The sequence below is a fragment of the Podarcis melisellensis genome (genome assembly GCF_964234715.1).
Source record: "Podarcis melisellensis genome assembly, chromosome: 6".
NCBI lineage: Eukaryota > Metazoa > Chordata > Lepidosauria > Squamata > Lacertidae > Podarcis > Podarcis melisellensis.
Window position 1 is genome coordinate 98,421,178 of NC_138538.1, and position 13,599 is coordinate 98,434,776.

The window sequence follows — 13,599 nt, forward strand, 5'->3', positions numbered from 1 at the left end:
GGAGCATTCTTTGGCACTGCCCTTCTTTGGGATTGGGATGTAGACTGATCTTCTCCAATCCTCTGGCCACTGCTGAGTTTTCCAAATTTGCTGGCATATTGAGAGTAGCACCTTAACAGCATCATCGTTTAAAATTTTAAATAGTTCAACTGGAATATCATCACTTCCACTGGCCTTTTTATTAGCAATGCTTTCTAAGGCCCACTTGACTTCACTCTCCAGGATGTCTGGCTCAAGGTCAGCAACCACACTACCTGGGGTGTACAAGCCATCCATATCTTTCTGGTATAATTCCTCTGTGTATTCTTGCCACCTCTTCTTGATGTCTTCTGCTTCTGTTAGGTCCTTTCCACTCTTGTCTTTTATTATGGTAATCTTTGTGTGAAATGTTCCTTTCATATCTCCAATTTCTTGAACAGATCTCTGGTTCTTCCCATTCTGTTGTTTTCCTCTATTTCTTTGCATTGCTCGTTTAAGAAGACCTTCTTGTCTCTCCTTGCTATTTTTTGGAAATCTGCATTCAATTCCCTGTATCTTTGACTATCTCCCTTGCATTTTGCTTCCTTCTCTCCCCCGCTATTTGTAAGGCCTTGTTGGACAGCCACTTTGCTTTCTTGCATTTCCTTTTCATTGGGATGGTTTTAGTTGCTGCCTCATAATGTTATGAGCCTCCGTCCATAGTTCTTCAGGCACTCTGTCCACCAAATCTAAATCCTTAAACCTGTTCCTCGCTTCCACTGTATATTCCCATCGGCGCAGGATATAAATCTGATAGTGTTGGATCTGCGGAGGTTGTTGAAGAGTGGAGCGACAGCATGTCTAATGGTCCCAGTAGCACAACCCCAGGATGGAAGCAGATGTCTTGGCGGAAGAGGCCACAGAGTGTCGTGGCTTGGGAGAGCAAAGCTGAATGGGACCAAGTGATGGTGGGCTTATATTGTGGGGACCGTGAGATACAACAGGATGCGTTGGACCGAATATCTGCTTGGAAAAGCAGGTATGGGCATAGGATGCCATTAGCTGTGGAGTGCACTGCGGATCTGATTCGTTGTAAACTCCTAGATGCCTCTGGTGTTCTGAAATCCCATGAACTGGTCCTTACATATGGTCTAGCTCTTGTGAGGTTTGTGAACCTCATCACAGAGCAGAAGCAGAAAACGGTCGTCATTCCACTGAGACGCCTAGCAAAAGAGCTAAACGTCCCAGTCTGGACTGTGAACCTTCGTCATGATTTGACCCATGGCAACCTACCTCCCCTGGATGCTTGCCAAAAAGGCTGTGATGTTGTCCTGGAATGGCTCCGGCAAACATATTGGCGCCGCCAGTTGGCCAATAACCTAGTAAGAGGATATGAAGAGGATGAGGATGAGGAATCGCCACTAGCAGGTACCGGGTTCATCAGCAGTATAACGGAGCCCAAAAAATTGGAGTCCCTCGACTGTCAGGGAAATGTGATGTTTCAAGAGAAAGTCGTGGAACTTCTGGTTTCCTATAAAAATCAGCAATTTGAGGTTCTCCAGCAAGAGCAGGACATCAATCAGGTCTGCAAATTGTGGTACAACTCTTCCGCAGAGATACAGTGGATTGTGGCCCAGGTGAAAGAGTTGTTCCTAGAGAACAGGGAGGCTATGATCGAAGTGTTGCTTGATGATGGCTTTCTCATCCCAACCACGGAAGAGCTGAACATCTTGAATATTGAACATCTAGAAACCACGGATTGGGATTTTAGAATCCCTCAGTCTTTTGGTTGCTTCTGGTACCCCCTCCTGAGGGGCCTGCACTCTAGAGACTTCACACAGACTCTGGCCGAGATGCTGTTCTGTGAGCTGAAGAAATTCTTATCGATTACCGAACTCCGGTCAGACTATCTCATCAGGTGGCTCACAAAAATTTTAGAGACCAGCGCACCATCAAAGAAAAAGTCAATGCATTCCCACACAAATAGCGAAAGCACCCCGGAGCCATTTCTTCAAAATGTTTCACTGCAGTGGCAAAAACTCCTTGATTGTTGCCTAGAAGCTACATGCTGGGCGAGTCTTCATCTCATGCACATGATTCTGGAAAAATTGGATCAGCCTTTGCCTCCAGATTCCAAGGAATTGCTTCTCTACCTCACCTCTATTTACACCCAAGAGGACACCGTTCCCAGCCCAGGCTCAATCCCAGAACTCCGCAAGCAGCCTATTTATACTGTGGAGAGCTTACAGTGGCAAGTGAAGCAGAGCAATATGGCCAGAGGGCTTGCCAAAAGAACTACAAAGCATGAGTGGCCGCTGGGAGATATTGAAGAAGAAGAAGAGATGGAGGAGGAAGAGGGAGAAGCTCAGGCAGCACATCTCTACCCTGGATATCTTGATGAGAGAAAGATGCTTCTGCTTGGGTCGGTCTGGCAGGTCAGCCCAGATTGGGTGAAGTGGGGAAATTATCCCTTGGGGAAATTGCCTGACCAATCAGATGACCCTGACAACCTGCTGGTGGAGAACTACTCTGTGATGTTGACACACGACCAGCTGATGGATGGAGGCAGGAATAGCACCCCCAGTGCCACCTCTTCAGAATGGGGTGGCTCTGCTGCTGAGGGATTATTATAGACCCAGAGTGATCTCCATAAGATCAAAAATGACCTTCAACTATTCTAAGTGGATGATGTGCTGGTGGTGCAGAAGAATATAGTGTGCGGAATTAGCACTACTGCAAGTGTCACATACATACATGTTCCACATTTGTAATATTTTAATGTTTCAATATTTTAATGCTGTATTTTAATTTTGTTTTTAAGTTGTAATCATTCTACTTGTTTTATTATTGCTTGTAAGCCGCTCTGAGCCCGGCCGGCCTTGGCTGGGGAGGGCGGGGTATAAATAAAAATTATTATTATTATTATTATTATTATTATTATTATTATTATTATTATTCATAAGGGATTTGGCTTAGATTGTATCTTACCAGCCCAGTGGTTTTTCCTACTTCCTTCAGTTTAAACTTGAATTTTGCTATAAGAAGATCTGAGCCACAGTCAGCTCCAGGTTTTGTTTTTGCTGACTGTATAGAGCTTCTCCATCTTTGGCTGCAGAGAATATAATCAATCTGATTTCGATGCTGCCCATCTGGTGATGTCCATGTGTAGAGTCGTCTCTTGTGTTGTTGGAAAAGAGTGTTTGTGATGACCAGCTTGTTCTCTTGGCAGAACTCTATTAGCCTTTGCCCTGCTTCATTTTGAATTCCAAGGCCAAACTTACCAGTTGTTTCTTTTATCTCTTGATTCCCTACTTTAGCATTCCAATCCCCTATAATGAGAAGAACATCCTTCTTTGGTGTCATTTCTATAAGGTGTTGTAAGCCTTCATAGAATTGGTCAATTTCAGTTTCTTGAGCACCAGTGGTTGGTGCATAAACTTGGATTACTGTGATGTTAAAAGGTCTGCCTTGGATTCGTATCAAGTTCATTCTATCATTTTTGAGATTGCATCCCAGTACATCCTTCGCCACTCTTTTGTTGACTATGAGGGCCACTCCATTTCTTTTATGGGATTCTTGCCCACAGTAGTATATATGATGGTCATCTGAACTGAATTCGCCCATTCCCGTCCATTTTAGTTCACTGATGCCCAGGATGTCAATATTTATTATTGCCATCTCATTTTTGACCACATCCAATTTACCAAGGTTCATGGTTCTTACATTCCAGGTTCCTATGCAATATTTTTCTTTACAGCATTGGACTTTCCTTTTGCTTCCAGGCATATCCGCAACTGAGCGTTCTTTCGGCTTTGGCCCAGCTGCTTCATCAGCTCTGAATCAACTTGTACTTGTCCTCCGCTCTTCCCCAGTAGCATGTTGGACGCCTTCCGACCTGAGGGGCTCATCTTCCAGCGTCTTAACTTTTATATGCCTGTTGCCTTTGTCCATGGAGTTTTCTTGGCAGGGATACTGGAGTGGCTTGCCGGTTCCTCCTCCAGGGGGATCACGTTTGGTCAAAACTCTCCACTATGACCTGTCCATCTTGGGTGCCCTGCTCGGCATAGCTCATAGCTTCTCTGAGTTATTCAAGCCCCTTCGCCATGGCAAAGCAGTGATCCATGAAGGGGCAGCTTACTGTAGTGTGCTTGAAATGCACCTTGAATATGTTTTAAGGGAATAGTGTGGGTCTGCCGTTTCTGCAGCTACCCAACTGGCTGGAATACACCGTTCCTACTGCCTCTAGTTGCATGAAATATTCACAATGCACTCAAATTAGTCACCTGCTGGAGAGTTTATGTAGCAGCAGATTCATGTTTGTGCATTTTTGTGGGACATTCAAAGGGTTCTGGAAGAATGTCGCAGAATTGTCACAGGATAGGTGGTACAGAAAATGGGATGCCACAACTATGGAATGCATAACTCAGTGTAGAATCATTGAGCTGTAGGGACCCCGAGGGTCATCTAGTCCAACCCTTGTAATGGAGGAAACACAGCTAAAGTATCCATGACCGATGGCCATCCAAACTCTGCTTAAAAGCCTCCACCTGCAAATTTGATGAGCCTCCCCTCAGTTCCTTCATCCAAGTCATTTAAAAAGATGTTGAAGAGCAATCGGGCCCCAGACAGAACACTGCAGCACCCCTCTTGTCACTTTCCCCAGGTGGTTGAGGAACCAAGGTAGTCACCTCAAGCCGAACTAGATTATTTTTTGGCTGTTTGGTTTGATTTATTGATTTTTACAGACTATCTACATTAAGAGCCAGTGTGGTGTAGTGGTTAAGAGCGGTAGACTCGTAATCTGGGGAACCGGGTTCGCATCTCCGCTCCTCCACCTGCAGCTGCTGGGTGACCTTGGGCCAGTCACACTTCTTCAAAGTCTCTCAGCCCCACTCATCTGACAGAGTGTTTGTTGTGGGGGAGGAAGGGAAAGGAGAATGTGAGCCGCTTTGAGACTCCTTAGGGCAGTGATAAAGCAGGATATCAAATCCAAACTCTTCTTCTCTTCTCTAATTTGGCAAAAGCTTTAATAATGGTAGTGTTTACCTGTAAGATAAAGTAAAACAAAACATTTGAGACTCAATAATGATAACTAAGGCATGACCGTTTCAGAATATTTTGTTGTCCTGTTTATTTGTTAAGGTTTGTATTTCCTAAATTCAGAAAACACACAGAGAGACAAGACCCTGAACAAAGGAGGTTCAAGAGGCAGCAGCTGGTCACTTTTCAGACACGTGCAGCTTTAAGTCAAAGCATCTCCGTAATCTTTGCCCAATTCCCCTGCTCTTATGTCTACAAGGAGGGTATGGAAGAGTCCAGAATCCTTTCTGGGCTTTGACCCTGATTCACACAGGGATCCCACTGGTAGGAGAAACCAGGTACTGGAACTGGTAATTAGTCATTTCATTGGAATTCCTGGAGTAGAGCAGGGATCACAAAACAATTGCAGTTCTCAGTATACCGTTGGGGAATTTCCCACACCAGCTTTCTGGCAATATTTCCTATCCTGACATTGCCCTGATGCTTTGGAAATAGAGTTGCGCATGCAGCCACATAGCTTTTATGCTCCCAGTTTTGCACAGCTGTATGTCTCGCAACTGGTGAGCTACAGCAGAATAATTGTTCAATAGAATTGGGTCTGTAGTTGTGAGACATAAACTTTGCAGCCCTTTGTCTGATGCTGGGGCAATCTTGGGAGACTGACTTTGGCTTCTGAGGGCAGCCACACGGAATAAGCACTTGGTTGTTCTTAACTGGAAGGTGCCGGTCTCATGACACATGAAGGCTCGGTCTGTGATGCACTCTGTTACAGACTGGCTGAGCAAGTGATTCAGCTACACTCGCCCCTTTTTTATTTTCTTCTCTATCTTTTGACTTGTCTCCTATTGTCTCCTTGTTTGGGATTGCAGGGGTTCAGGGATTGGCTACTCAGGGAGTTGACTGGGCAGAGGGGGAAATGTTTTAACTATTTCAGGAAAATTCAATAGGTGTTAATAAAAAATAAGCATTTTTCCAAGGCACTCTCTTGATAAAACTCTGAAAATTAAACCTTGCCCTTACTCATGATTTGTGTTAAGAGATTTTTAGTGGCTTGCTATGAAATATTGCATAAATAAGAAAAACACTTGCAGACCCTGCCCCATCCATTTTGCTATGCAACATCTGTTTTTCATTCTGCTTTTCCTGTATTATATTGTGAGCTGCTGCAAAGGAGGAAGACAAATTATTTATGGAGATTGAACATAAGAATACAGTGGATTTTAATTATGCCAGCAAACGTATTCATGATAATGACTCTCAAAATTGTATTCCAGAGAAAGATTCATTCTTTCAGACCCTCAAGTGCCTGTGCTGAACCGCCTTCTACTGGGCTCCTCTGGGCTCCTCTGGTCTCAAGCCAGCAGGATGGAAGCCGAGCGGAGGAACACTCTGCATTCCTCAGTCTGTTCTGAGGCTGGTTTGGAGACAGTGAGAGGGGAAAGGGATGGAGATATGGCTGTGCTCAAGAGTGCAGTTTGAGCCGTGCGTCTGGGGACCTGGACAACTATCCAAGCCACTTCCCTGAATGCCCCTGACAGCCACCTTCCCTGGCCGGCCATTTTCGACCGGGGCATCAGAGGAGCTGGTAACATTGGAGAGGAAGACCCTGAGAGAGGGTTTTGCTCTTGCCTTGCAGGCCGTCTCTGACAGCAGAAGCGGCAAGGGAAGAGCCACGCCAGGGGCCCTCCCAGGGGCACACCACCCACAAAAAACCCTGTAATCACTTATCTGGCTGAAATCATCACTGACCTTGTCGGGACTCACTTCATGTCAGGGACTGTATTGCAAACTGAAGGTAAAATGGCATGAAATAATCCTCACATCCCTTTAGTAAATAGCAAGAGAATAAATAATGCAATTGGTTTTTTAATAATAATAATAATAATAGTAATAATAAATAACAATTTCCAGCAGAAATAAAGCACACTTGCCTTCTCAGTTTTTTCTATTGCATTTTTATAGAAAAGTGGTATAGACATTTTAAATAATTATTAAAAATAATATTTTAAATGCATAAAACCACTGAGTTTGATCTCTTTTAAAGCACATTTAGTGATAGAAATGTCATTCTTATCAGGGGTAAGATTAAAGAGGAACTGCACCCGCACCTGCTCAAAGAGAGCAACAAAGGACCCTCCTTTTGTGTGCGCCCCCCTTCCAGCCATTGCTTACTAAGGGAGGGTGAACAGAGGGCCTCACCTATCTCTTTCTACTTCTCTTCCCAAAGCACCAGCCTATAGGTTATTCCCACCCATCAAGCTTACCTGTGTACTGGAAGCACTGGAGGAATTTGATTTAGCAGATAAAAACACCCCCAAAATGAGAAGAATCCATCTGGGCCCTGGTCTTCAGGCTGTTCTATTCCTCTGCTGGTTTATCTAGTTGATAGGGGCCACTGCAGATCAGTGATGGAGGGGAGAGGAGAGAGGTGATCTGGCAGGTTGGGTTTGTATTTGGGAAGATCCAGTGGGGAAAGTGACTTCTATCTTAGGGATGTTTTCAGTGCTCCCAGATGGGCATAAGAATGTACAGTCATACCTTGGATCCCGAATGCCCTGGAACGCGGATGTTTTGGCTCCCGAACGGCACAAACCTGGGAGTGGTTGTTCTGGTCTGTGAACGTTCTTTTGGAACCTGAACGTTCGACGGGGCTTCCGTGGCTTCTGATTGGCTGCAGGAGCTTCCTACAAGCAGAACCTGTTATGTGGATGCACATTTACAAACTTAAATTTGTTTGATATAGTGGTACCTTGGTTCTCGAATGGCTTGGCTCCCAAACAAATCGGCTCCTGAACACTGCAAACCTGGAAGTGAGTGTTCTGGTTTGCAAATGTTGTTTGGAAGCCGAACGTCCGACACGGCTTCTGTGGCTTCCAATTGAGTACAGGAAGCTCCTGCAGTGAATCAAAGCCATGCCTTGGTTTTTGAATGGTTCCGGGAGTTGAAAGGACTTCCGAAATGGATTAAGTTCGACAACTAAGGTACCACTGTATATTATAATATATATGTGCCATTTTCAAAAGTTCTAGCTCACTCTCAACATCTGTAGCTCTTATGCTACAACAAGCAATGAAAACCACGATGGAGTGACCCAACAGGGACTTGTTCACTTCTCAGTACCAGATAAGCTATGCAAAGCCCCCTCTGTGGTCTGAAATGGTTCAGTCCAGACATACAGTAGGTTGTCCACTCAGGGGAGCCAATTTCACAGCACTTCAGGAAGGCCACGAGCAGCCTTTGGCAAGTCTTCAAGAGAAGCAAATTCCTTCACTGAGAAACAATGTCAAGCATGGTTGACCCACCTCAGGTGTCGTAAATGCATTTATTTATTTTAATGTACACAGACATGTGCACATCCAGCTAGTCAGCAAGAGGTTTAAAGAGATCTCCAAGTCTTCTCCTATCAAGAATGGCTGCCAGTTTCCGACTCTCTGAGCTTTTTTGGAGGCAGCTCAGATGAATGCTGCTTCCTGTGATCAAATGCTGCTTCTGCAAATGTAAGAAGATTTGGAAGTGCTAGAAGCGCAATGATAATATAAGGAAAGGACTTGTGGTGCCTTCTGTGGTCAGATGAGAAGCCTGGGAATGCTGCTGGACCTGGATGTCCTTTTGAGGACCAGGTAGGGGCAGTGACCAAGAATGGAAACCAAACTAACCCAGCAGAATAGAAACCAGAAATGCGGACATGGTTCTCAGTGAAAATCATTTTCTTGGTGAACAGAAACTTAGTCCTACTGCTTTGATTGCATGAGGGTTGAAGAAACTCAGGGCAGGGGGAACTGGGAGAGAAGGTTTGCTGCATATGTAAGGGCTTTTTGAAATTGCGAGAGAGGAGGGAGGAGAAATGCTGGGGCCAGGCACCTTTGGCTTGTTGTGGTGGCCTAGTTGAGCAGGCAGTGGGCAGCTGCTCTGGCCATGGATGAGTATTTGGGAAATGCAGTGGGAAGAAGAAGCGCAGGGAATCAACTGGTGCGTTGATGTATTTGTTTTGCTGCCTGCTGGCCACATCAAGCATCCCCTTGAAAAGCAAGCTCAGGGGCTCTTGAATTTGCATTGCTGCCTGCCAGCCATGTGAAGCAGCAGGCAGCTGCTTGAAGGACATCTTGAATATGCTTATGTGGTGGCAGGCCTTTTTGGAAGGGAAGAAACAGCTGCTTGAGGTGGGCCTCAGTCGAATGTGTGTTCCTGTGGAAAGGGAGGAGGTGCTTTCCTGTTCTTGCTCCCTGGCCTACAGCAGGTCCTGTTTCGGGGTGGGAAGTCCAGTGCAGAAGCATCATTCTCAACAGGATTTTTCCAGCTGCTTGCCCCACAGCAGGGTCCAGGGACTGATCCCAAGTTGTTGAGGTGCAGGCTTAAACCCTCATTATTTATGTTAAGTTGTGGGTGAACATATCAGACGACACAGCGGTTCTTCAAACAGCTCTTGTTTATTCACAGGCCAGGACAGAACTGAACTGAAAGGTTCAGTCAGCCTGCTTATACTCCAGTACAATGTAAATGTAACAATTTTCTAAAACTATCCAATCACTGAACGTCATTTTCAATCCCTTATTTGCATAACTATGTACAGTATCCCCCTGCTGGCCCAGGGTGAGAACCTCAGTACATAACAATTTACATCCTCATTACTGTTGCTAATGATACCATGGGGGTGGAATGTCATTATTTGTACCATTTCATATACTGACCTCTTTTCTTTTCCAGCTCTTTTGGAGGTGACAGTCATTCTATGTTGGACCATGATTTCTTTCAGTGGTGTAACTGAGGCATCTGATCAAGGCCTGTATTTAAAAATGAGCTTAAAGATGTTTTAATGCCAGGCAGAAAACCAGCTGTCTAAAAGACTTCTGGCAGATGTTTATCCTCCTGGACAAGGGCCCCCTGATTTATAGCAGGAGCCAAAATTCTCAAAGTTGTAAAAAGGGAATAACAGGCTGAGAGCAAAGGTTATTAGGTTACTGACCCTACAGAATACAATCCAGCTGCAAAAGCACTAATTAAGAGTTGGTAAATAGTAGGTGTCAGGGGCTCAGGAGCAGAGGCACAGGGGAGAGAGGGAATGGAGAGCGAAGGGGAAGAATCTGAGGGAAGCGTAGGGGAGTATGACAGTGACCCGAGAGATTCCATGAGCTTCTCCAGCGAATCAGAAGATTCCAAGAGGGGGGCGCCTATGGCCAGGGCAAGGGGGGTCCCGGGGGGACGCACCAGAAACAAGAGGCCAGCGGGGACTCCCAAAGCAGCAGCTGGAGATCAGGACCAGCTTCCCCACCAGAGCGTAGTGGGGGGGAAGAGTCCCATGCATCAGGGCCAGCGTCTCCTCCAGCAGGGAGAGAAGAGGAGTCAGGGCTGACCACGCTACATTCGGAGAGTGAGGGAACGATGGGGAAGTCAGACCCAGCTAGCCTCCCCGAAGGGGGAAGCAGTGACAGGAGCAGTGTAACGGTCAGGAGGAAGGTTGCCAGCTGGGCACACATGCCAAGTTCAAATGTACAGGCGTGCGGGACAGCAGGAACCCGGATTGGGAACCAGGTCCTAAAGCCCGCCGGAGGCAGGGGGAAGAATCAGGGGACTCAGCGTCAGAAGAGTCCAGAAAGGGCAAAACCCCAGCGGACAGGCGGACCCAGAGGAGGAAGGAGCAAAGGAAGAGGTGGAGCAAGGCTAGAGTCGTAAACTGGTGTCTGGGGGGAGGAGATTCAGACGGAGCTTCAGCGGTCTAGAGTTTGAGACGTAGGGCTGCGCGCCGCGGCTTTGAAATTGAAACTGAACTTCAATAAAGACCTTGTAAATAGCAACGAACTGGCGTTGGTCCTTTGTGAGCTGGGACCTCGGGCAGCTCTGACAGTAAGCTCCGTCTGCATAAAAAATTGAACCCTCGTAGCGTGAGTTGGCGCAGCGAGGGGCAAAACTTGGTGTTTTGCGAGCTCACGAAGATCTGCAAGATGACTACAGAGGACAGGATGAAAGACCTGCAAGAAGCAGTCGCGACGCTTTACGCAGAAGTAGCAGCATCCAAAAAGAGGGAGGAAGAAGCAGTAACTCTCTGCCGGGATCTGCAAGCCAGGTGGGAACGTTGGGGCAAGGAAGGGCAGCCAGGACCCAAGCCGGAGGGAGTTGGCCTCGGGAAGAGGGGGAGCAGCATCGTAGCCCACTTCGACGGGAATCTGCAGCAGTATCCTAACTTCAGAGCAGACATAGTTTTCGCGCTCAATTTGCTTCGGAAAGACTTTAGAGATGAGGAGAAAGTAGGCTTCATAAAAACTCATCTCCACGGGGAAGCTAAAGCGTGGCTGCGCACTTTATGGCGCGAAAATGATCCCGCCCTCCAAGATTCAGACGCCTTTATCAAGGCTATGGACGATTGTTTTAAATCAACAGTAGATGTGGATGTGGCCAGGAGGGAAATGCATGGGCTGAAGCAAGGCAAAGCCACTGTGAGACATTATCACTCCCGCTTTTTTGCGTTAGTAAATGTGCTGGGCTGGGAGAAGGACTCCGCTGCCGTCAGAGATCTGTTCTGGGAGGGGCTGAATGCAGCTGTGAAAGATGAGCTGGCGAGGGGGGAGAGACCCAACAGCACCACAGAAGTCGTCCAGAAAGCACTGCAAATAGGGGTGCGCCTGGAAGAACGCCCCTGGAGCAGGGATGAGAGACGTATGGCATGCACAACAGCCAGAGCACCTCCCTTCCTACCCAGAGAGACAGCGCGCGCGCAGTCCACGCCTCCACTGGGAGGGGGAGAAGAGCCGATGGAGATAGGTGGTGCCAGGGCTCAGACAGCAACCAGAGCCCAAACACCAGGAGCAGTCAAGGCGAAGGCTCCTAGAGGGAGCAGGAAGTGTTACATCTGCGACAGTGCACAGCACATGGCCAAAGAGTGTCCCCAGAGGCTCCAGAGGCACACTGCATCCTCAGCAACAGTAAGGGGAGCAGTTCAGCAGGGGGAACAGCTGCAGGGAAACGATGAAGCCTGGTTGGAAGCAGAGGCACTGGGGCCCAGCCAGGCGAGTCAGTGAAGCAGCCCCCAGAGATTTTGCAGCCCACAGACCCCCTCCCGCCCAAACCAGTGGTGCAACTCACCGCATCGCTCCAGCTGCCCAATGGACTCACCCTTGAAGTCCCAATTACCATTGACTGTGGTAGTAATGCAGACTTTGTAGGAGTGGACTTCATCAAGCAACATCGCATAGCACTCCTACCAGCCACGATGCCCCTGAACGTCGTCACGGTCGATGGCAGAGAGCTACTGGGAGGACAGGTGGTACAGCAAACACCGCCAATGGTAATGCAAATTGGAAATCACCGCGAAGTCATCAGCTTCAACGTCACCCACCTGTCGGACACGCCCATAGTGTTGGGCATGAGTTGGCTGGATAGGCACAGCCCGGCATTAGCATGGTACCAGCGTCAATTGACCTTCTGCTCCTCCTACTGCGCAGAACACTGCCTCCTGACCAGCCAGGAAGATGAGGGGCAAGAGGATGAACCACAGCTGCACTTAGGCATGGTGCAAGCAGTACCCAACAAGTACAAGGCGTTTTTGGAGGTTTTCTGCGAGAAGGAAGCGGACAAGCTGCCCCCCCACAGGCCCTAAGACTGCAAGATTGACCTCCTGCCGGGGGCGACACTGCCGACTGGAAAGCTGTATTCCATGTCTGAAGACGAACTGCAAGAACTCAGGGAGTTCATAGATCACAACTTGAAGCGGGGATTCATCCAAGAATCCAAAGCAGTGGGGGGCAGTCCCGTGTTTTTCGTAAAGAAGAAGGACACACCCCAACGGAGGCTGGAGGTTGATTACAGAATCATCAATTCGAGGACGAAGCCCACAGCATTTCCCATGCCCAAGATCGACGACCTGCTCGCGACGGTGAGGAAGGGACGCATCTTCACCAAGTTGGATCTACGAGGGGCGTACAACCTTATACGCATGCGGGAAGGCGATGAGTGGAAGACGGCCATGTTTACGCCTTTAGGCACCTATGAATATCGAGTTATGCCGTTTGGTTTGCAAAATGGCTCCCATTGTTTCCAAGCCTTCATGCACCACGTGTTAGCGGGACTACTCTACAAGAAGTGCGTCTGCTTCCTAGACGACATCCTGATCTTCTCGGAATCGCAGGAGGCTCACGAGAGAGACGTCAAGGAGGTCCTGCAGAGACTACGGGAGCAGAGACTTTACGCCAAACTGGAGAAGTGCCAGTTCGACATGACGGAGGTGGATTTCCTGGGCTACAAGCTGTCCGACAAGGGACTCGCCATGGACAGCACCAAGGTCCGCTCGGTGTTGGACTGAAAGAGCCCGCGCAATCGGAAGGAGGTCCAGAAATTCGTCGGCTTCGCCAACTTTTATCGCAAGTTCATCAAAGGGTTCGCGATGGAGACGGCGGCCATCACAGACACCCTCAGCTCCAAGAAGAAGAAGTTCACCTGGACGGACCAGGCGGAGCAGTCCTTTCGGAGACTCAAGCGTCTCTTCGCGTCCGAAGAACAGCTGCTACATGTAAACCCCAGCAAACCAATGAGGGTTGAAACAGACGCCTCGGACAGAGCGGTGGGGGCGGTCCTGTTGCAGCAAGATCCGCAAGGGGACTGGAGGCCATG

General features: G+C 47.8%; 1 protein-coding gene across 1 annotated transcript; it reads left to right on the forward strand.

Annotated features, from left to right (window-relative positions):
• The first annotated feature begins 751 nt into the window (after positions 1-751).
• Positions 752-2,892, forward strand: LOC309372719 (ribosomal biogenesis protein LAS1L-like). The gene has a single exon (XM_081916527.1). The coding sequence runs from the start codon at positions 816-818 to the stop codon at positions 2,589-2,591; it is 1,776 nt and encodes a 591-aa protein (XP_081772653.1). The 5' UTR covers positions 752-815; the 3' UTR covers positions 2,592-2,892.
• The last annotated feature ends 10,707 nt before the right edge of the window (positions 2,893-13,599 follow it).

What these genes read in the sequence shown, in the direction of transcription:
- LOC309372719 (XM_081916527.1), top strand. Translation starts at nt 816, where the DNA reads ATGTCTAATGGTCCCAGTAGCACAACCCCAGGATGGAAGCAGATGTCT.